Source organism: Balaenoptera acutorostrata, chromosome 16 (genome assembly GCF_949987535.1).
Source record: "Balaenoptera acutorostrata chromosome 16, mBalAcu1.1, whole genome shotgun sequence".
Classification (NCBI taxonomy): domain Eukaryota; kingdom Metazoa; phylum Chordata; class Mammalia; order Artiodactyla; family Balaenopteridae; genus Balaenoptera; species Balaenoptera acutorostrata.
In genome coordinates this window covers 68028964-68051184 of record NC_080079.1, presented here as the reverse complement: position 1 = coordinate 68051184, position 22221 = coordinate 68028964, and the positions used below count along the sequence as shown (strand labels likewise).

Here is a 22221-nt window from a genome sequence, read left to right as displayed (position 1 = left end):
TCAGTAAATATGATGAATCTTTAAAAAGGTGTCATAACTTTATCATGCTGAAATATGATATGACTACAGCTGAAATTACAAAATTTTAAGTGTTTGTTTTTAATGTTATATTCATTAAATTTAATTTCAGCAATTAGAGACCACAGCCTTAAATACCTTCAAATAAAAATCTGGCCCTATTCAGCACTGTTAAATGAGTTCCCTTTTTCACTCCTTATCTATAGGACACTATGATCAAAGTTTAAATTATGTGAGGCAGAACAGACTTTTTGATTTCGTTTTTAGACCTTACTGGCTTTCAAGCTGTTTAGGCAGAGGGAAGAATCACTAGAACATCTGTCCGTCATGGACAGGGGTAGAGAAAGGTGATTTTAAATGACTACTTGCAAAACTGTCTCCAACATGCATCCTATAAAATATCAGGATGACTTTTTTCTGTTTTTATGAGTATGTACCATAAAATTAGAAAATTAAGCCCTATATACCTTGCTGAAGGTAACTGAGGACTCTAAGATAGAAACTAATAGATCACCAAGCTACCATAATTCCGCAAAGAAGAAAAACTCCCAGTGCAGGGCCAAGCATTCCAAAATCATTGAAGAAAATAGGAACTTGACAACTTTTGGGTAAAACTTTCTGTTCCTACTATCAAAAGTTCCTTTTTGTTATCATTATTTCAGTCCTACATTATGAATATAAATGTACATAAAAGTGCTAGCATCATTAAGAATCATATTAATACCATCTTCCTTTTAAGCTTTTAAGGAAGTTCCACATATGTCCCCCTCCTGAGGAAAAAAAAAATTTCAAAAGATTTTTGGTAATAGAGTGCTAAATATTTAGCCCCACAAAACCAGGAGACCAAAGCAGTCTTATACTGAAAGACTGAGAGATTTGTATTTACAAAGCTCCTTGAACTACTCAAAAGGAAGTAAAGTATAACATGAGCACACACAAATCTATACACATCTTGAAATTCATTTTTGTAAAAATCAAAACTTATTGAGCATTTCCTTTGTGTGAGAAATGAGCTTTCATATATCTAATCTTCAAAAACAACTATAAAATATACACTATTTTCTTCACCCTTACTTTGAGCATTTTTGACTCCCCTTTACCCATTTCTCCCACTCCATCTATTAGTAATAATAGATATTATTATTATCACAATTTTACAGATGAGAAAACTGTAAGTTAGAAGTATAAACTAACTTTCCCAGGGTCATATGGATAGTAATTGGTAGAACCCTGATTTGAACCAAAGTTTATGTGACTCCAAAGTGCATGCTTTTACCTTCTACATTCTATTTATATAGCAGGGCCAAAAAAGGCAAGTCACTTTCTCACCCATTCTATTCACAAAACTCTTTCAATCCATTTTATTGAGTCTTTCTAAATCCACAGTTGTCTCCTAGGTAGGCTTGAGGAATACACTTTTAGCTACCACCCTCCTGCACTCGCAGTTTCCTGAGTATCTATGGCTACTGCTGACCAAATTGCCCCACAATAAACCAGGGAAAATTTCTAGAAATTAGAATGCTCCCTTTATTCAAATATCACAGAAGCCAATGTGATAAGAGGCTGAGTGAGGAGTAACCGCCTCTGTCTCTGGATCCTTTGCTTGGAGACCCCAGATTGCTGCCCAAGAAGTTCCTCCATGGTGTGATTCTACTTGAGTAGAATCCATCTCATCAGTGCAAAATGACCCACCAGGGAGACTATCAGGGTCTGGGCATCGCTACGTAGTTTCCAAATAGTAACCAACAAACTGATTTTGTTATTGATGGAAGACTGTAGTATTGGGACATTTAGAAATTTGTGAGACTTAAACAGATCTGATACTAAGGCTTATGGCCTTCAGTTTCACGAGTCATCTTTCTGTTAGAGGAATTACAATATCGACACCATAATATGGCTGTAGCGATAATACAGCAATGAAATCTTAAGGGATTATGAGATTCTACCCAAGTTTACAAGCATGCTACACTGGAAAGAGTGTGGCTGGTACCAGAAGACCTGGGATTTGGCCCCATTTCTATATGACTTGCATAAACTACTGAAACTCTTTGAGTCTAATTCCTTAATTAGTAAAATCAAGAAAAACTTAAAAACCAAAATCCAGGGCTTTTGTTAAATAAGACAGCAATTTGGAAATATTCTATATAGAGTGTTAATGGTAAATGACACACCTCTGTTTAAATAGAAAATATGGCTCAACTTATATTTAATAAAATTTTTAAGAAGCTTTTAGGATTTACAAAAAAATCTTATTATCAGTGAGTTTAAGAATTTTATTTTCTTAGTCTATTTTAATTTCTTTCTGAGTTTTTAAGATAAGAGATGTCTATTTCATCCTTGCTAAGGGCATGAACAGAATAAACAATGAGCTCTGAAGAATGCTCTATAAACCCATAGCAAACCCACTCTCCTGTATCACTGTGGAATGCCTGATCACTGGATATAACCACAGGATCGGTCCAGTGAGTATTCATGTTTAATAATTAAGATAATCATTAATTTCCACCGCTGTTCCTCTGCCACCTCATAAGGCATGCACTATTGGTCTTTTAGTATTTTGCTCTCATTGACTGGGGACTCTAAATCATTATTTGTTGGTTACAGACCTTTACAATGCCCAGTGGCATTTGCCATCGATGACAGCAGTAACAGATGATGTTGAGCCAAAGCTACTGGGAGTGAAATGCAGAAAGTAAAATGATAATAAATAACTGCCACTCCATTACTAAACAGTGCCTAAGATTGGTTCTAGTACATGTTCGATATAGCAGAGTCTGCATAATCCAAGAACCAAAAAGGCATTTACTCCTCAGTAACAGCTGCAAATAAAAAGGAACCCAAATACTTGTCTTGTGCAGTGACCAGGAATTCTTCCTTGAGCATGGTGTGAGTATTCAAAAAATTCTCGACAGATTCCACTTCGAAATTTTATGTTATCTTCTCAAATTAATGGTATTTGGCAAATATGTCAAAAGGTATACTCTGGCCAGTGGACACAAACTTCAGGAAATGCTGGATAGAATACAAAGTCTCAAATGGCCATAAGACTGAACATATGGACTTCCCTGGTGGCGCAGTGGTTAAGAATCTGCCTGCCAATGCAGGGGTTCAAGCCCTGGTCCAGGAAGATCCCACATGTCGTGGAGCAACTAAGCCCATGCGCCACAACTACTGAGCCCACGCGCCACAACTACTGAAGCCCGCACAGCTAGACTCCGTGCCCCGCAACAAGAGAAGCCACCTCAATGAGAAACGTGCACCAACCGCAATGAGAAGCCCGCACACCGCAATGAAGCGTGGCCCCCCGCTCGCCGCAACTAGAGAAAGCCCGCCCCCAGCAACGAAGACCCAATGCAACCAAAAATAAACATATATTTTATAAATAAATTTATAAAAAATAAAATAAAATTAAAAAAGACTGAACATATGAATATACTCTAAGTAAAGCGATGCAATTATAAGAAATATGGGAATATTAGGGATATAAGATGGCTGGGAGAGAACATAAAATCTATCTAAACATGATCTTAGTTCTGGTCAGGTGATTTAGGTAGAGGACAGATTTGAGCTATCCTCCTTGGCTAGTCATATAAGCTTCAGGTATGAGAGCAGAATCTGTTGTAATAAACTCACAAGATAGCTATTCAATAAGAGGGTGTTATTGGAGCTAAGTTATCCATACTGTACAATAATCATTCTTTAAACTTTAAAAAAATTGTATTCTTCCTTTCTTTCAGATTGCTGTAGTATCCTTAATTCTGTTCTCTTTCATTCCACCGATGATCTATCAGGTTTGTTGTGGTGGGGTTCTCTGTCTGCTTTTTAGTAAAGGATTCACTCTGCTAACTCTATGTCCTAAGTAAACCGACATGTGGTAATCACTAAAGTTCTTAGTGTGGAAACATAATCCACTTATTAGACAAGTTATATATCTGAGCCTCAGTGATCTTATTAGTAAAACTGGGATAATAATAGCAGTATAGCATAGCTAACATGATAATTAAATAAATAGTACATGCGATGTGACTACCTTTTCTCATTTTACCCCAAAAGCAGAGACTAAGAATGGAAGGTAGTTTATCTGGGGGAATAGATCTTAAGGAACAGAACTAGGAGCCTAAGAATGAATCAGGAAAGAAAGGAGAGCCAATCCAAAGATATGTTACCAAGTTGGTCACTGCTGTTGGAATTGGCTTGATCCCCTGGGGAACTTTTGAGGACCTGTGGAAAATGCACTTCTATATGGTTCATCCAAGGAATGGAAGAGTATTGGTTAAGAGTTGCTCTGGGAGGTGTTAGTGCCTCACATAAGGTTGTGTATGTATTAGACTATCTGATTTGCTTCCTGAGGGATTCCACACAGCAATCACAGCAAAGCCTCAAGGCAGGAAGTGAATAAAATCCAAGCTATTTGGAATGTATAGGGGAGATTTACAAAAGCAGAGAGCGGCTGGGTTGAATATAATGTTGCTTCCAGTAGATTTGATGGTGATGGATCTCTTTTACTAGATAGTGGTAAGGGTATAGCCCATAGGCATTCCAAATGAACTGGATTGTCAGGAAACTGCACAATGGAACACAAAGCCAGGATTCAGAGCACTTTCAGGGTGATTGCCACAAGGTTAGAAGCAGTGGCTTCTATGAAAGATTCTTAAGATCTGGAACCATGGAGATCATCAGCTTTATAACCACCATGGGCAAGTGGTCATTTAGCTGCTGTTTTTCCAAGAACAAAAATATAAATAATAATAAGAAGAAGAACCTTATCTTCTCCGCACATAAAGTTTATAAAACACTCTCGTATGCATTGCCTTCTTTGGAGTTACGAACGATGCTGTGAGAAGGTGTAGTATTATTCTCATTTTTCAGATGAAGAAATTTGAACTTTCTAAATTTTAAGTTTCTTAACCAAGGTTTCATTGTCTACATGTGATAAGGCAGAATGAGAACTAGGGCATGTTTATATTAATCCTAGCATCCTAAAAGGTGCCTTTATTTTAAGAAAATTCCCTCCGATCAGTTACTTTGTAAGCCCTGACACACATGCTCCACCTCCAGTAGCTCAGCCGCAGCCCAAGTGCATCAATCATTCACTTCACTGAAAGCATAAGCAAAGCCTACCATTGCCAAAATTCATTTACAATTCCATTGCCATTTGTAAGATTTGATCTCTTACCGAGAATGCCTACCAGATTTGAAGGAAACTAACTCCAGGTGCTGTGTGTCCCCTGGCTACTACAGGACTTATAGATCAAATAATCAGCAAGAAATAAAACCTAAAGGAAACCAATATTTCTAATAAAACACAGGTATTGTGACTGACATATACCTGTTCTAGGCAATTTGAATATTTGAAAACACGGAACTTTCTTAAATGTATCTGTTTCATACATCTCCAAATTTTACGACACTGAATTTAACTAATTAAATAATAATAATGATGATGATGATAATGATACTATTGCTACTTAGTTTGTTCTCAATAATCATTACTGAGAACTTACTAAGAGTTAGGCACTGTGTTAAGTGCTCTATTCATTAATTTAGTTGATTTCCCACAGTAATCCTCATATAGAGAATACTATTAGTATACTTACTTTACAAATCAGAGAACAGAGGCAGAGAAAGGCTAAGTGAGTTTCCCAGTAACCCAGCAAGGAAGTGGCTGATTTAGATGTATTCCCAGGCAGTCTTAGCCACTATGCTATACTACCTGGCTTTCAGACTCAAGTTCTATAGTCTGTTCTCCAGTTGCAAGCTATCAGTAGCTAGGAAATCAAACTTTCACAAACTCCCAAGCATTGGGTATAAATAAAGTGAAATAGAACATGTCAGAGTAATTCAAAAATTGATGAACATCGTCAGAGAGTGTGTGTGTGTTGGGGGAGGGCAGAAGAAAGCATTGTAGAAAGGAAGAAAAGTAGAGGAGTATTGCCTCAGAAGTTGATTTTTCTCCCCTAGAATTTCCAAGTATATTTACAACTTCGTGGTTTCTCTTTTCTACTCTAAAGAAACAGGTACAAATTTCACTTTGATATTCCCATGACTGCTCTAAAGACCAAAAGTAGTATGGAGTGATTCACTACCTAACCAGAAATGGCCTCACTGTGAGCTCGCAAGGTAGAGGAAATCATTCCCCTCATGATGCTGCCCCTGCCTTCTAAGGCTCTTCTCCCTGTGCTTTACAAGACCAGCCCCAAACCCAGGAATCCCTACTGTGAGAGGCTGCCTGGATTGACAAGGAGAGGGCATGGCACGCAGCTCTTCCCCGCAGGGAGGGGACTCACCCGGTCAGTTTTCCCTTCAGTCTGAACACTGGTGTGACTGCGGACCTCGTGATCTTCTTCCAGGTCAGAAACATCCTCTAGTTCCTCTGGAGTCTATAAAAAGAAAGCAAAACACTGCTGGTGGAAATGCAAAATGGTAACCAGGCTGGCAGTACATCAAAAAGGAAGCACAGAGTTATCAATACGACCCAGCAACTCCACTCCTAGGTATATATGTAAGCAGCTCTTTGTAGGAAACTGCCCTCAGTAGGAAGCCCCTTTCACTGTCGCTTTAGCAAAGCTATATTGTAACTAACTTTTAAACCAGGCACCGCCATGCTCTACTCATCTCTGGCTCAAGCACACCTTTCAAATCTTTTAATCACACGAAACGTTGCCTAACTTGTCTGATCTTTCCATAGATCAAAGACGTAGAAATGAAGAATAAGTAATTAACAGATGACCAGATCTCTTCCCTAGCTTCCCCTTCAGTAATCTCATGAACAAACTGTGTGAACGAGAAAGCATCTAGAGGAAGATCACAAGAAGTCACTGAGCCTGCATACAGTGGGAGGGGGTGACAACTCTGACCCCATCCCAATGATTAACTGGGATTACTTCCTTTCTTCCCTTTAAAAGCTTTCAGGCCCGAGCAGAATCTTCGGAGGTGGTTTCTGGGGGATGTTGAATCCACCGTCTCCCCAGATTGCCAGCGTTTTGATTAAAGGTACCTTTCCTTTCTTTATCTCTTGAGTATTCATTTCTTAAGTGGCGACCAGCAGGACCCAATCCATTCGATAACACACCCAAGAGAAATGAAAACATATGTCCACACAAAAACTTGTAAATGAGTGTTCACAGTAGCACCAATCATAAAAGCCAAAAAACATATCTAGTGATGAATGAACAAACAAAATGTGGTAAATCCATACAATGGAGTATTACTTGGCGTAAAAAGGAGTAAGTACTGATACATGCTGCGACATGGGTAAACCTTAAAACTATTATGCTAAGTGAAGAAAGTCAATCACAAAATAGCACATTACTGTATGATTCTATGTACTGGAAACTCTAGAACAGTCAAATTTATAGAGACAGATATCTGATCCGCTGTTCCTAAAGGAAGGAGTGGAGGAGAGGGTTGGGAGCAGTGATGCTAATGGGTATGTGGTTTCTCTTTGGGATGACAACAAAGTGCTGCAATTAGATAGTGGTAACGGTCACACGATCTCAGGAATATATTAAAAACACTAACTTTTGTACTTTAAAATGGTGAATTTTATGGCATATGAATTATATCCCAACAGATTTTGAAAGAAAAGGAAAGCAAAAATGATCAGAAGGACATTTTTCTCTGAGTAGCAATGTGGCTAATCACATGTGCTTACCGCAAACCAAGGTGTTTACAGGTGATAAATAAATGGAATAATTATCGTTAAAACCATATGACATCAAAACACCAAAAATTGAGAAATTAAATTTTCTTAGAACTTAATAAGTTAACATCAACTTTAGTGTCTATTCTAAAGAGTTAACCTACTTTCATTTCTTTTTTTTTCTTTTTTTTCATTTCAGCTTAAGCATCTCTTGTTCAGGGAGGTGTCTTGATTAAGAATCCCGTAGACTGGCTTGAGCTCCTCTGCCAAGCATTTCCTGAAGCCCTTTACTTTCACTATCACACTGCTCATCTTACTTTATGGTAGCATTGTTTGTTGAATTAGTAAGCCAACGGTTGAACTGTCTGTTCTTTGAGGTAAGGACTAGGTCTGCTCTGCTTACTATCATCTCACCACAACGTAGTATTAATACATACATGCTTTTGAATGAATGAAGCAAAATTATCAGTGATAGCCAAAAATACAGCTGGATATGAGCAAAACAAAACATATCAACAGCAACAACAATTTGTCCTCACTGAACCTCTACTGTGCTTCCATCTTCTGTATTTCAAACTAAATTTTTTAATTTGCTTTTTGTTGTTTTTCTCTGCTCAAGGTTTCCAATCCCTCAGTCCCACCGGGGCAATAATTTAAAGATATAAGTCACTATTGCAAATACAAGTATTGCAAAGTAAAGTTGTTATTGCCAATATAAAGTACTTAACGAGAATTCATTTAATATTTTAGTTTACACAGTCTCAATTTTAAACTCGGATTCCTTTGTTACAAAGCTCTGGTGAGAAATCCAAAATACAAATGTTTAGGTTTCGTGAAAAATATCCAAAAGTGAAAATGGAAGGTGTCTTGCATATACACCTGGCTGTTAAAGGGTGGAAAGGGGCAGGACCTGCCTCCTCAGAACAGCTCCGGTTTCCCTTAAACCTTGCTCTGCACACAGGCCCTTTGTTTATTTTCAGGGCTGTGAAGAGCTTTCCTTCCCTGGGGCCATTCCAGACATGGGAACCTGCAATGATTAGCTCACACTGTGGGGCAAAATTACCAATTTCCTAACTACTAATGGTCTCAGAGTCTTTCTCAGCTCATGGATCTTTTAACCATCAATTTCTTTGTTCTCTGACACTTGCACTGAGCAGCTCCCATCACTTTGCGTTGATTTCAACTGACTCTCATTGGATATTAATATCCACCCTCCCACCAAAGCCTCCAGTGTGCTAAGTAGTTGTTATCTATATGTTGATCTCTATATGCAGTCCTTCTTTGCTGCAACTACGTGCAGCTATGATCACAGGGCAATTTACTCTCTCTTCTTAGGTATTAATAGCATGAGTTTGCCATGAGGGAATTTCTGTACAATCACATATTTCATTATTAGCTATTTTTGTGTATTCTTCCCGAATAGTCTTCAGAAAGGATCTTTACAATTTCCCTCTTGATACATTACCAACCCCTGTAACATCTGAATAAGTTCAACTGATCAAATTCCTTTTCTTGAGTCCTGTTGTTTTGCAGCTGAAGGCTGTCCGGTGCCCCTACTGTGATCTGTTCCTTACAAATGTCTGTCGTTTATTACTTGGATTATACTCTATCGCGCGGTGACATATAACTTCATCATCAATCCCAGTATTCTGTGCAATTCGAAAATAAAGTGACTTAACCGAAATTAAGAGCAATTGCTGCTCTCAGAAGTCACAAGTACCATTTTTGTTGGTGATACTGCAGAGAGAGATAAGCCTACCATTTACACCCACGTACTTATGTACTTTTCGTTATCTTTAACAGGGGACTAATAGTTTTCTTGCAAAACCACCACAACTGACCTCTTCTTTTCATGAACAAAATCAGTGGGGGAGTGTTCAAAACACTTGCTGGCAGCATTTTGCATTCTGTAAGGTAAGCAGTTGGATGGTATTGTAAAAATAAAAAGTTAAATACACAATGTTACAGTTTAAGTGGAAACTAAGAAATAAATAGGAGTACTCTTATCATTTTGGGGGTGTACATTACGCCTTCAAGCTGAAGACAAATTATAACAGAAAGAGCAAACATTTACAAAAGGGAGGAGGGAGGATGGGCTGCCCTATATTTACACTCTTAGAAACAGCTTGCTTTTACTCATCTAGTCACTTTGGAAGGTTAAACTTCTGGAAAGTGTGTGTATGCGTGTGTGTGTGTGTGTAACTTGTGTATGTTTCTAATCAATTTTCATCCTGTGGGAGGGGACACCAACTATCTTAGATCAGTGTCATATAGGAGAAAGACCGTAAACTGTTGAATAATACAGACCTGAACTTGAATTCTGCCCCTCCAGTTAGCAATTACAGAACGTTGGGCAATATGTGTCTCCTTTTAAACTTTGGTTTCTTCAGAAAAAAATTTTGGATAATGATACCTAACCCTGAAGATTGTTGTGAGACTCAATTGTACTGAGAACACTTTAAGTGCTTAGTTCACAGACACAGCTGGGGTGCAACAAAAGTCGTTTCTTTCTGTCTAGTGTTTGTTCTCCTCTTCCCTCACTAGCTTATCCCTCATCCTATCACAACCTTTTAGATTTGTATGATAAAACTTTTGTGGCGATTTGGATGCCTCCATTTTACTCCATATCCATTACTCTGGATTAACACGATATTTACTAGCTGTCTCTAGTTACGTTCACCTGATTTTTAGTATACAATGTCATTGTGCTAACAGGGTATAAAATAATTCCACATACAGTGCTTTCTTCTAAATTTCAAGTAAAGATCTCTTTTGATCCGATTTTAATCATGTATAAGAGTAAGATTATCTCTTAAATTGGTCCCAGCAGAGATACACTCTAACATAGATTCTCAGGGATGACAGAAATAACTTTCCTTCTCTAAGCTGAGCTGTCTCTAAACCAGACCAATAGGAAGATATCCTATTTTTTTCTGGAAAAAGTGATGTTAAACTCAGTTATTACTCATTTATTTCTCCTATCAGAATTCAGGAAGACTATTTCATATTTTCCTATTTTAACTCTTGCTTATTGTGAAGCCTTCCTTTGGCAACCCAAAGTGATTTGAAATTAGCTGAGTTTCCTCCACCTTTAAACAGCAAAAATATTACCTAATCCTCAGGGCTACTGTGAAGATAAAAGAAGATGATGGATGGGAACATTATTCAGTGACTAGAAAAATACTGCATGTTCAATATTGTTTATGATTATTATAAATTACTATTACAGTACTTTAAGATCTCACTTTATTTATGTAAGAGTCCAGAAACAAGTATAGAACGTGAAAATAGTCAGGCTGAGGTTTTTATATAGAAACTGAGCATGGAACAAACAGCAGTAGTACATGAAACTTCAGGGTCACAATAAATTGGTGGTGAATATATATAATTTAAAATATATATTTATTGAGGTATAAATGACTGCATTTATATTGCTTTCTCACCCTCCACACAAAGGAGCTCAATGCTTTCTATAGACTTATCTCATTAATTCTTTCAGCATCCTTAGTGAGACAGGTAGGCAGTATTATTATACCTTAAAATTCACTTGCACAAGACTTTATAAATGTTTAATATTTAAATATAAGGAAATAAATTTGTGGTCACCAAAACAGCAAAAATAAGGAAAGAAAGAAAGAGGGAAAGAAAGAGAAAGAGGGAGGGAGGGAGGGAGGGAGGCAGGGAGGGAGGGAGGGAGGGAGGAAGGAAGGAAGGAAGGAAGGAAGGAAGAAAAAATAAAGAAGGAAAGAAAAAGGAAAAAAAAGATAATCTAGGAAATAGGAGTCATGCTTGGCATTTTCTTCTCAGAATTAAGGTTGAATTCTAAATCATACACATGATTTGATCATAAATCATACTTCTCTGACTATCCCTCAATGGCTTACTACAATCAAATAACTGCCACAACAATGTCAGTAGTGGTCTGACACAGAGAAGGAATTATGCTGCGGATAGTATTCTGAAACAGGAAGCTGCAATAACATGTTCAGTGAGATTATCTTAGCTGAGGTGATAAGACAGGCTGATTTTGGAATGTTAGGAGAGACCAGAATTAAAATACATTAAAAAAAAAAGGAATAGATATAACAATAGCACAATTCAAATTATAGAAAACTAAAAAACACCCCTTGCTGAATGCACACACACACATACACACACACACATACTTTTTTATTTTTCTTCAAGAAATCAATATTCTGTTCTTGGCATTTATTGACAAGGTTGTTGATCCTTTTCCTGAGCCACTGTTTTTCTAGTTTCCAAGTCCTATAAATTATTTAAAGGGTCACATCTCAGAAAAATGTAACCATCACATTTAACTGTCAAGCATTTCAAAATATTACCAGAAAATAAAGTATACAACTGGTTGTGTGTTACACATGGGCTTTTTAAAAGTACAGACCCCTGGAATCAGCCTTTGAGGGAGAGGCCCGGTAACCTGTATTTTTATAAAGTTGTACAAATGATTCTGACGTGTAGTTCTTCATGAGAACCACTGGCCTGACACTGAATTTATTTTAATTTTTTGATTGGTTTGGGCTTAGTTAAGTGTCCCTGTAACAATATGAGTTGCAAGACTGTAGTGGCAATAGTTAATCCCAGATTTTCCCTGTCACCTGAAATGCAGCCATTTTGCATTTTAAGTATGCCTTCCATGGCTTGTCAGTTGGAGGGTTAATTTATCACATTCTTGGACAGATAATGAGTAAGTGGCCAGAAGCCATTTTGACTATTAAACTAAATTATACACTCAGTTGGAGTTGCCAGAGTTGTCAGAGACAAAGGACTTGATTTCTCACGGCAAGCACTATGGATCCCTAACACATGGACTTTTTCTACTCCTCAAATAGGCCCCAATCATCAGTTCATTCCGCATCAAGATCTTTGCCTCCTAGTATCTACTGCTCTCCTGCCTGGCATGCTCATCCTGCAGCTTTCACACAGCTGGACCTTTCTACCACGGGAGTTCAGATGGCCTATACTCAACCCTATCCAGTCTTCCCTGGTCAGCCCATCTGAAGTTAACCCTTTTTCCTACTGCATTTGTTAATTATATCACACCCTGTGCATTTTTCTTTAGCCCTCTTGTTATGATCATAACCTGAAATTATATTTTTCTTCTTTTTCCTTTTTTTTTTGGGAGGGGGGAAGGAGATACGTTTTGATCTTGCCACATTAGACTACAACATCTATGAGAATAGGGATGTTGTCTGTCTTGTTTACCAATAGAGCAATGGCAGATTTTCTCCTTACAATCTTTCAAAAAATAATTCAAAACTGACTTTAGTTACCATTATTATTCCTCTATGTTTCACAAGCCTTTTTTTTTTTCTCTCTCTCTCTTTTCCAGCATGTTAAGAATATAGCACCATGTGAATCATTCCATATGAAGAACTAAGGAGCCTGAGTATTATACCCCTTAAAGGTTACAACAATTGAAATGCAGTTTGAGAAAGCAAAGTCACAGAATATAAAAAATATAGCCTAAAGTAAGATAAAAAAAGAGTACATCTATAATGTACAAGAAGATATGATTAAACATATAGTCAAATAGGACAACTTTGGCAGATAAATCTTGAGCATGTAGAATATTGCTGTCAAAGGAGACACAGCCCTGAGCCTAAGCTGTTCATCTATTTCAAATGAATTGTCTGTATTTGTTCACTACTTAGAAACTTACCCAGGCCAGCAGCCATCAAACAGCCAATCATTTGATACCTTACACTTGAGTCTGGATTATGATGATTTTCAAAGGAGGTGATCATTATAATCACTTAAGTTTATATAAAGCCTTTCTAAGGACTCAAGCAATTATAAAATCACATAGGGTCAATCATATTTTAACCTCAGCCCCTCCTTCTATCAGGAAGACTGTGGGCAGTCAACTCTCTGATTCTGAGACACTAATGAAGCTAATAACTGTAGAAAAGCACCCAGCAAATCAGCAAGATGGTCATAAATGAAAGGGGCATCATCAATCTCATTGTACTTTTTCAACCACCACATGAGTTGGTGATCTAGCTCTGATTCCAGGACTGCATGTCTAATTCATGAAAACTGTCCTAAGAAATCATAAGAAGTATTCCAGCTTGAAGGAAGACGAATGAAGCCATGAAGAATGGGGTTTGGATGAAAGCATATTTTTGGAAAGCTAAAATATTGAAATATCTAGACTCAAATCAGGACCCTTGAATTCTTCTCTTTGAGAACAGAAAGGTAAGATAATCATTTTTAACTGAGGTCTTAATATAATTCATTAACAACACTCTGCTGGGGTTTTCCACATTTCTTTTCTCATTCAATCTTAACAATAAACCTGAAGAGGTAAATGTTACCATTTTAATACCACAGTCGAGGAAACTGCGCCTTCGAGTTAACGGAACCTAATCTAATATCACAGAGCTAACAAAGGGCTGCTTCAAAGAGGATCCAGTGCTCATTTTATGAGCCATGTGGCTTGGAAGTCACAGTGCATGATAAATGTGGGGATTGAGTAGTTAAAACTTACAAGGCTAGAAAATGAGCTTCAAACAGCATGAATATACTGCTCACAGAGCAAGGTGGGTCAGATATTTAGGGGCTTTGATCAGTGCGCTATGACCGGTCCTTATCTCTTCATACCCCCGCCAGATATAATGTCTGGACCTCAGTAAATGTGATGCCTGGAACCACGGATGACTCAGCTCTTCCTTACCGCTTTACTGCCACCTATCTTGAACCATATATTGTCTTTGAAAAGCCAACTCAAAGAAATCCTGCTTGTTTCTCAGGCTGGCACACTGGCTTTAAGTTATACAAGCTTGAAACCAATTCCGTTTTGGCCCATAATATGATAGCATGAGCAAAAGCTTGCCAATGGATCTGCCAAAAAAAAAAAAAAAGGCTCCTGAGTTATTTCTTTTTCTTCTCTTTTCTTTTAAAGTTCTATATAAATTAGGCTATACTAATCAGCAAAACTACTAAATGTGTTTTGGACAGAGCTGAGTTTATATCCTATGTATAACCTATTTCCAAATTATAAACAGAAAACCTAAGGTAAGTAACTTGCCAAAGTTCTTATGGCAAGGCAGAGACTGTGACGCAACAGAATATAAAGATTGCATATCTGGATTCTAGGTCAAATGCTGCCTTTAGTAGCTTGTGACCTCAAACAAGTATTTAACTAGTTGAGAACTCACCTTCTTCAGCAGTAAATGAAAGGACTGAACTAAATGATTTATAAAATCTCATTCAATTCTACTGTTCACTCTATAAGTCTATTGCAGGTTTGGTGACACTGTATCAGGAAAGATACCTTTTTTTTTTCAAGAAAATTCTGAATTAGCAGTATACCCTTCTCTGGAAATGCTAAACACAATTTTAGATCCCAAGTCCCTTTTGGTTTGTTAACCTCTCAGGAGGGTAGAAACAACTTTTTATACTTACTTTGTCCAGGACTACATAGGACAAAGTTAGGGCTCTTCACAGGCAGTAACTGATGATGCCACGGAGAGCTGCGGCAGTACAGTTACGGTCACGGCGCTATAGGTGAGAAATGTGCTGTTGTTGGAAACGACGCAATAATGAAAGTAAGTGTAGTAGTGGAGATGGTGGTAATGGTGCTGGTGGCAACAGAGGCAGCAGATGACTAATCACACAACCCGACCTTTAACTCTTAGGCGTACACACTGCTACCATGAATATCAGACACATTCTGCTGTATTTGACGAAGGAAAAGTTCAACTTTTCCATCAAACCCTATGCCAAACAGACTCTATCTATGTGAATGTGTGTTCTTATCTTTAGAATAAACAGCTGAAGAGAGGTTATCTAACTTAAAAATTATTAATTTTTTTTCAAAAAATCTATTTTACAGATGTTAAAACGAGTTTCAGAGACTATCTAAGGGCAAAGAAAAAGCACTTAATACTCTTAATACTCTTAACAATGTATACGTACATATATTCTAATTACATAAAACAATGTATATATATATGAGAGTGTTAGAGTGTTATATGTGGCTTTCTTCTTTATAATTGAATTGTTTCTAAATTTTTACAACATATATTTATTATGTTTATCATCAGGGGAAAAAACAAGCAATGAATGTTACAAGAAAATCTGCTTAAGGTTGAATACGCCACTTCAAGGACATGTCAGCAATAAAAAAAGAGCAAGATTGCAAAACTCACTGCACGGGAGCAGAGCTGGCCTTGTCACTTTGCAATAGGTCTATCAGTGTGGCACTGTATTTGAAGCTGGTGTGGACACAGACAAAAGCTCTCAAGAGGGGAGAGGAAAATTGCAGCGTAGGTCTTCATTATCAGAGCAAACACTAAAGAAGACTGATAGCAGATACAGAGATCTATGCCTCATCAGGGCCTTATACTGTTCCCCCATATTGCATGGTCTCCTTCTTAGCTCTGTGGATCCATGAAAGCAGTTGCTTTCTTATTTCATGGATCACATTTTTAGTGTCCTGAAAATTGCTTTTATAAAAGTATTCTGTAATAAAGATTTTGTGGGAAAGAACAGTTGTGGTGTGACTTCCCAGCAGGGATATATATTTTTTAACCTATAGGAAATCTTTTACTTCCAGAAATTGTTAGGCAGCCAGGCATAATATCAATGTTCCTAACCAAATTCATCTATCTAGATTTGCAAAGTAATCCCAAGCACAGTAATAAAGCAAAAACCTGCCTGCTGTGTTCCAGCCACAGGTATTATGTAAGGCTAAGCAGGATGTCCGCACCTGACACTCCTATTTCACACTGAACTAAAAAACGGAAAACTATGAAAGAAGTTCCACATTACAGAGGAGATATTGCTCGATAAGACAGTAATTCAGATCTATGTTAGACTTTTTGTACGTATTATTCAGGGTTATTGGATTGAAGTTTGCTTTATGGGACATAAGAATTCCCTACACTAGTAGAATAAAGTTGCCTAAGTTGGCAGCTTATATATGAAACAGAACACTAGAATGCAGCAAAACAAATATTTGGACAACCCCTAAGGAAGAATTATGCTCTCTCTAAAAGGGATTTTTAAGTCCCCAAACTAAAAGGCCTATTTGTAGAAGCAAGTGAATACATCATCGTTGAAGATGTAGTCAGATGTAAGTGGCTATGAAACTAGCTCATGGCAATGCATTGTGCTGTTTCCACACAGGTCTGTCCTGATCTATGGAATTAGGACAAGAAGTAGAAGCAAACCTAGTGGGGAAATTAGATTTGAAAATTGCATGTGTTCCTTAACATGTTAAACATATACATACCATAGAATCTGGTCACTCCACTCCTAAGTGTTTACCCAAGAGAAATAAAAACATATATTCACAAAAAGGCTCGTACACAACTACTCATAGCAGCTTGTTTTGTAATAGCCAAGTAGCAGGAATAACCCAGATGTTCATCAACAGAGAATGATAAACTATATGACCATTCAATAGAATATTATTCAATTAAAAAAGGGAATGGATTATCGATACAAATAACAACCTGGCTGGATCTCAAAATAATGCTGAATGAAGGAAGCCAAATAAGAGTACATACATATGATTCTATTTAGACAGCATTCCAGAAATTGCAAATCAATCTACAGTAACAAATCAGTCTGCGGTCTGCAGCAAGGAGTGATTAGATTACAAAGTGTCATGAGAAAGTTTTAGGTTTTGATGTATATATTCCTTATCTTGATTGTGGTGATAGCTTCAGGGTTAAATACGTATGTCTATAAAACATATCAAATCGTATGCTTTCATATGCATAGTTAATTAAATGTCAGTTATACATCAATAATGCTGTCAGAATTTGCATCTACTTATTCAAATGCCTACCTAGACATATACTACATAAAGTAACAATTGTTTGCTTAGCCCAAGAGTAAAATTACAACTGGGACCACATAATGTGAATTTCTGTTGAATAAGTACATGAAAGGAGTAATACTGCAAATTCAGTTTTAATCATTTAATCTCGCTCTTGTTTTCCCTATTTAATAAAATGGACCTCAATTTGTAGTAAGGGACTACATATTTAATTGAAGATTGTTAATTTTTGTTATCAATGTTAAATGTTCAGTTCACAGACACCTTATCCATGGGTCATATCACTAGGGGGCTTAGAAATAAAAAATCACAGCTTTAGTAAAATAATACCAAATGCAGGCTTTTATATATGGACTCAATGTGAAAAGACCACTGGTAAGAATGGTAAGATATTATAGCAGCAATGTGATTTTTCTATCACTTAACGTGTTTATAAAATATCAAACCAAGCTTTAAACTTTTTTTCACTTCATTCAAGGCAATGGTTTTCAAAAAAATGTAGTATTAAAATCCCTTTCTTAAATGAAATTAGAGAATGCTAATATTTACAACAATGCAAAATATGTAATGATTCTGACTAAAGCATAAAGCAGTGAAGCAGGTGTGTGTGCATGTAGGTGTAGGTGGGCATGTGTGTGTGTACCTGGTGCAAAGCCTGGAGAGTCAGGCCTCCCTCTTGCCCATCTTTTATTGCAGTCTGGGAAATAGTTCTACTCACGCCAACCACCCAGAGACCACTATGCTTTCACCCTGGAGAGTCTAACCTCCCACATTTAACCAGAAGTTGGCCCATGCTATTTCAGTAAAGTATCATGAGGCTCCCGGTTAAATGTGCAGAATTAATGATAATTACATACCTACACTTCTTCTTGTATATGATTAATGTGACTATAATGTTTAGTTCATTTAAAAATATAACAGTAAAATAATAAAATAGCAATTACAAATGTTCATTGTAATAAATACAGGGGTCACCTACTGCACTTCATCTACTCTACTCATGTGCGTCTCCCTCTGGGTTTATCCAGAAGTAGTCTTAGATGTCACCAGGCTCATGTTGTAGAGCATGTGTAGACAAAAATATTGTTTTCAAAAACCCACTCAGGCTGTCTTTGGATGAACAATATTAGAGTGTCATTTATATAAAACACTGAAGCTGTATGCTAAATAAAACTAAAGATAGCATATGCTATATATAAAGCCAATAATTCTTTTAACAGCCTGATGAAAATTAATCCTAAGTACTCTTCAGCTGAACTATCTTTTCTTACTTTTCAACTCTCACCTTTTATTCTTATCTTTTCACCGATTCAAAGTAATTTAGTATGCCAATCATTTTTTTCCTAATATTGTTCTATCTTAAAAACTCCTTTTCCCTGCAGATCTTATCCACTATCCAGAAACCAGAAATAATATTTAGTCTCTGGAAAGGAGAAATCGTTTTCAAAATCATTTTAGAGAGAGACAATCTACCTTGGAATAGGATCCCTGTTATCAATGTGGTGATATGAAAAAGTATGCCATGTTCTATGTAAGAGAATTTGCTAGACTTAATTTAATTAAACTCAGTGACTGTCGGGGCTGTGTGTGGGTGTGGGTGCGTGTGTTTGGTGTGTGTGTGACACTTTTTTTTTAATTTAAAGGTATCAAACATTACCTTTTTTAAATTTAAAAAGAGAAAAAATTTAAATAGATACAGATTCTATTCCCAAGATATTTATAGATAACTGTATGAAGTGCAGCAGGGTTAGGTGTTATGGGACTGTCATAAATTGTGAGGTCACCACCTTTATGAAACTAAGTTCTGTGTACTGAGTTTTAGTGAAAATTTCATGAGTATTGAAATATATTATTCACATTCTCCTATCAACATACACCTTTATTTGCACAATGAAAAACTTTGATTCACGCAAAATATCCTGTTTGACTTGTTTTGTTAGACTCTACAAGCTGTTCCTTATTACACTCTCACTAATATTTACAAATTGGTTTAGCTTCATGCTAAAGCGAATAATGCAGTGCTCCTCAAGATTTTCCATGATCTTATGGACAGGGTAGTTTTTAATTCCTCATGTTGTTTAACCATCTTTTGATCCTACTAAGGAAGTAGACCATCTAAACACAGCTTTCACTTAAGATCTCAGCTCTGGAATCTTTGCATAATTAAAATAATAACCACTTCAGTATTATATTTTAAACTAAGTAAGGAATAAGTTCAGCATTTTGGGGCAAGAAGTCAGAAAAACTAGCTTCTCATTTTTGCTTTTCATTCACTCATTCATTCACTTTTTCATTTAGTAAATATTCATTAAAATGCCAGACAAAAAAGAATGGATATTGTACCAAAAGTGTTTCCTCATCTAATTGAATAATGACATTTATTTATTCTGTGACCCTAGAAGGTTATTTGGTACTTGGTTTTATGTACTATAAAAGAAATATAGCTGTCCCTGCCTTCTTCATGTTCTACATTTTACTGCCTCCTCATCGAGATGTTATTATGGGCAACTCAGGTGATAAATATAGATTTAACTCTGTATAGATAATGTAAGACAGTCTTTTCATTTTTATGTGAAACTAGTTTTATAAAGCCACTTTCTCAGTTCAGGGAACAGAATAGTTTCTCACTAAAATTTTCTCTTTGTTCTTTCTGTCCTAAGATGCAGTATAGGAGATAAATTAAGACCATGCACGTTGGAATGAAAAAAAAAAAATTAAATTCCAATCCTGATACACCACAGGTTAATTGTGGGTATGGGGGAAGTATATCAAACTCCTTCAATTTTGATGTACCTATCTTATAGGGCTGTTATAAGAAATATATGAGAAAGTAATATGTATTACTCAATCTAGTACCAGGAACAATAAGCACTCAAATAAATATTAGCTATCATGTCATTCTAACTTATGTCAAGAAATATTAGCTATTATTTCTGATTAATACTGTATTGAAATGCTAAATAAAGAATATTAGACCAGGAGTTAGAAGACTGGTCCTGGCTCAATCACTTACTGACTAGATAATATCAATCATGTTATTTTTAACTTTTAGAGTCTAAATCCTTTATTCTATAAAATGGGATTCATTATATCTGAAAGGGCTTGAAAGTCTAAATAAGTAAAGTATATAAAAATTATTAAAGTATGTTATAAATGTCAATTAAACGACAGCTGTATTATTAATTATTAAGTTGTATCACCTTTTACTTTCAGTCAGTTTATTAGATAATTGAAAACACTCTGAAAAACCAATTCAAAGAAGCTAAGTTGGGCTCAAAAAGAGAAAATTTGAGACAATTTTTTTTAAAAAATGAATGCTTCATCTCTTTAAAAAGTATATTGAAGGTAAAAATAAGAGGCCCAGGAGAGGGCAAGAAAGCAGCAGAGACCCGAAATTATGTGAGAAGTGGTTCAAAATAGAAGGAATTGCAAACTACTTGTAGTCACCTAATGCAAATGGCAGTAAACAACAGAAGCTATGAAAATAGCCCAGGTGAAAAGGCCAGTGGCTTTCATACATTTTGTGCTTCTCTCTGTAAAGTACATTTTTCTATATAAAATCTCAGCTATCATATACACGCACATGCACACACACACACACACATACTTACATGATATAAAGACATGATTCAACTGAAGGTAGGAAACCAGAAACCCTGCCCACTAAAGCCCTCTCTTGCACCAGCACAGAGGCCCCTGATTTATTTCTTTGGAAGGATCAGTAAAACATAGTAGTTCAAGAAGTAGAGGTCAACAGTTAAAATTATGTCAGGTTTCTTAATTGAACAAAGCCTTTATTAGCCCTTGGCCTAATTTTGGCAATTCATAGTTAAACAGTGGAAATTAAAAATCACTAAATACTATTGCTTATAAATCTCCACACCTAATTTAAAACACTGCTAGTTGCACCTAGATAGAGGGACCTATTTCTTACAGCTCTCTATTACTTAAAAAAACCTTCAAAGTTCTTTGATTACACATCTTCCTCAGTATTTCCTCAGTTTAATTTTTATGCAATACACATATATATACACATACACATACACTACATTATCTATACTAGCTTAATATGGCCATCGCTTTGTATTGCAGAAGAGATCAACACTCTTGGAGTGATCACGTGAAAAAAAAAGTTGTTGAGATTTAGTAACTCTGAAATATTTGCCCTAAGACAATCAGTGAAACTGTGGTACAAAAGATTTTCACGGTCATTTTTCATCTTATTACAAATTAGAATCTATTATATGTTGTAGTTTTTTTTTTACCACATAAACAACATTATTGACTTTAATATTTTTGTTGCAACAAGCGCCCATAAATGAGACAGTGAATTGATTTTAAATATGGTACTATCTCTCTCTCTGTGCCAACAACCTAAATCCAACTTTTATTCCAGTCAGAGCATCTGCTCCATATGGCATCTCTCCAAGGAGTTCTGATTCCTCTAAGTGACTACTGGTATTTAAAAATCAAGACCAGGAAAGAGGTGTGCTCATTGTAGCTAAGGCATCATTGCTCTAAGCCCTTTTAGTGAAAGGAACTAGGAAGTTATTTTGAAGATTATGACTCCATACTCACAAATAACAACAATACATAAAAAAAATATAACATGGCAAAGTGAGATATACTCCAGAAATTCAAAAATGCTCCACTATTAGGAATTCCAATAATATAATTCACCATATTACTAGATATAAAAGTAAAAAAAAAAATGATTCCTCCAGATACACTGAAAAGCCTTTGACAAAATTCC

At 36.4% G+C, this 22221-nt stretch overlaps 1 protein-coding gene across 3 annotated transcripts in view; it reads right to left on the bottom strand.

Annotated features, from left to right (window-relative positions):
• The window catches only part of CTNNA3 (catenin alpha 3), a 1789299-nt gene that overhangs the window by 189413 nt on the left and 1577665 nt on the right, over nucleotides 1–22221 (bottom strand). For all 3 annotated transcript variants that reach the window (XM_007167816.2, XM_007167818.2, XM_007167817.2), the window contains one exon: nucleotides 6306–6398. In XM_007167816.2, coding sequence (XP_007167878.2) covers nucleotides 6306–6398 — 93 coding nt within the window. The remainder of the gene's footprint in view (nucleotides 1–6305; nucleotides 6399–22221) is intronic.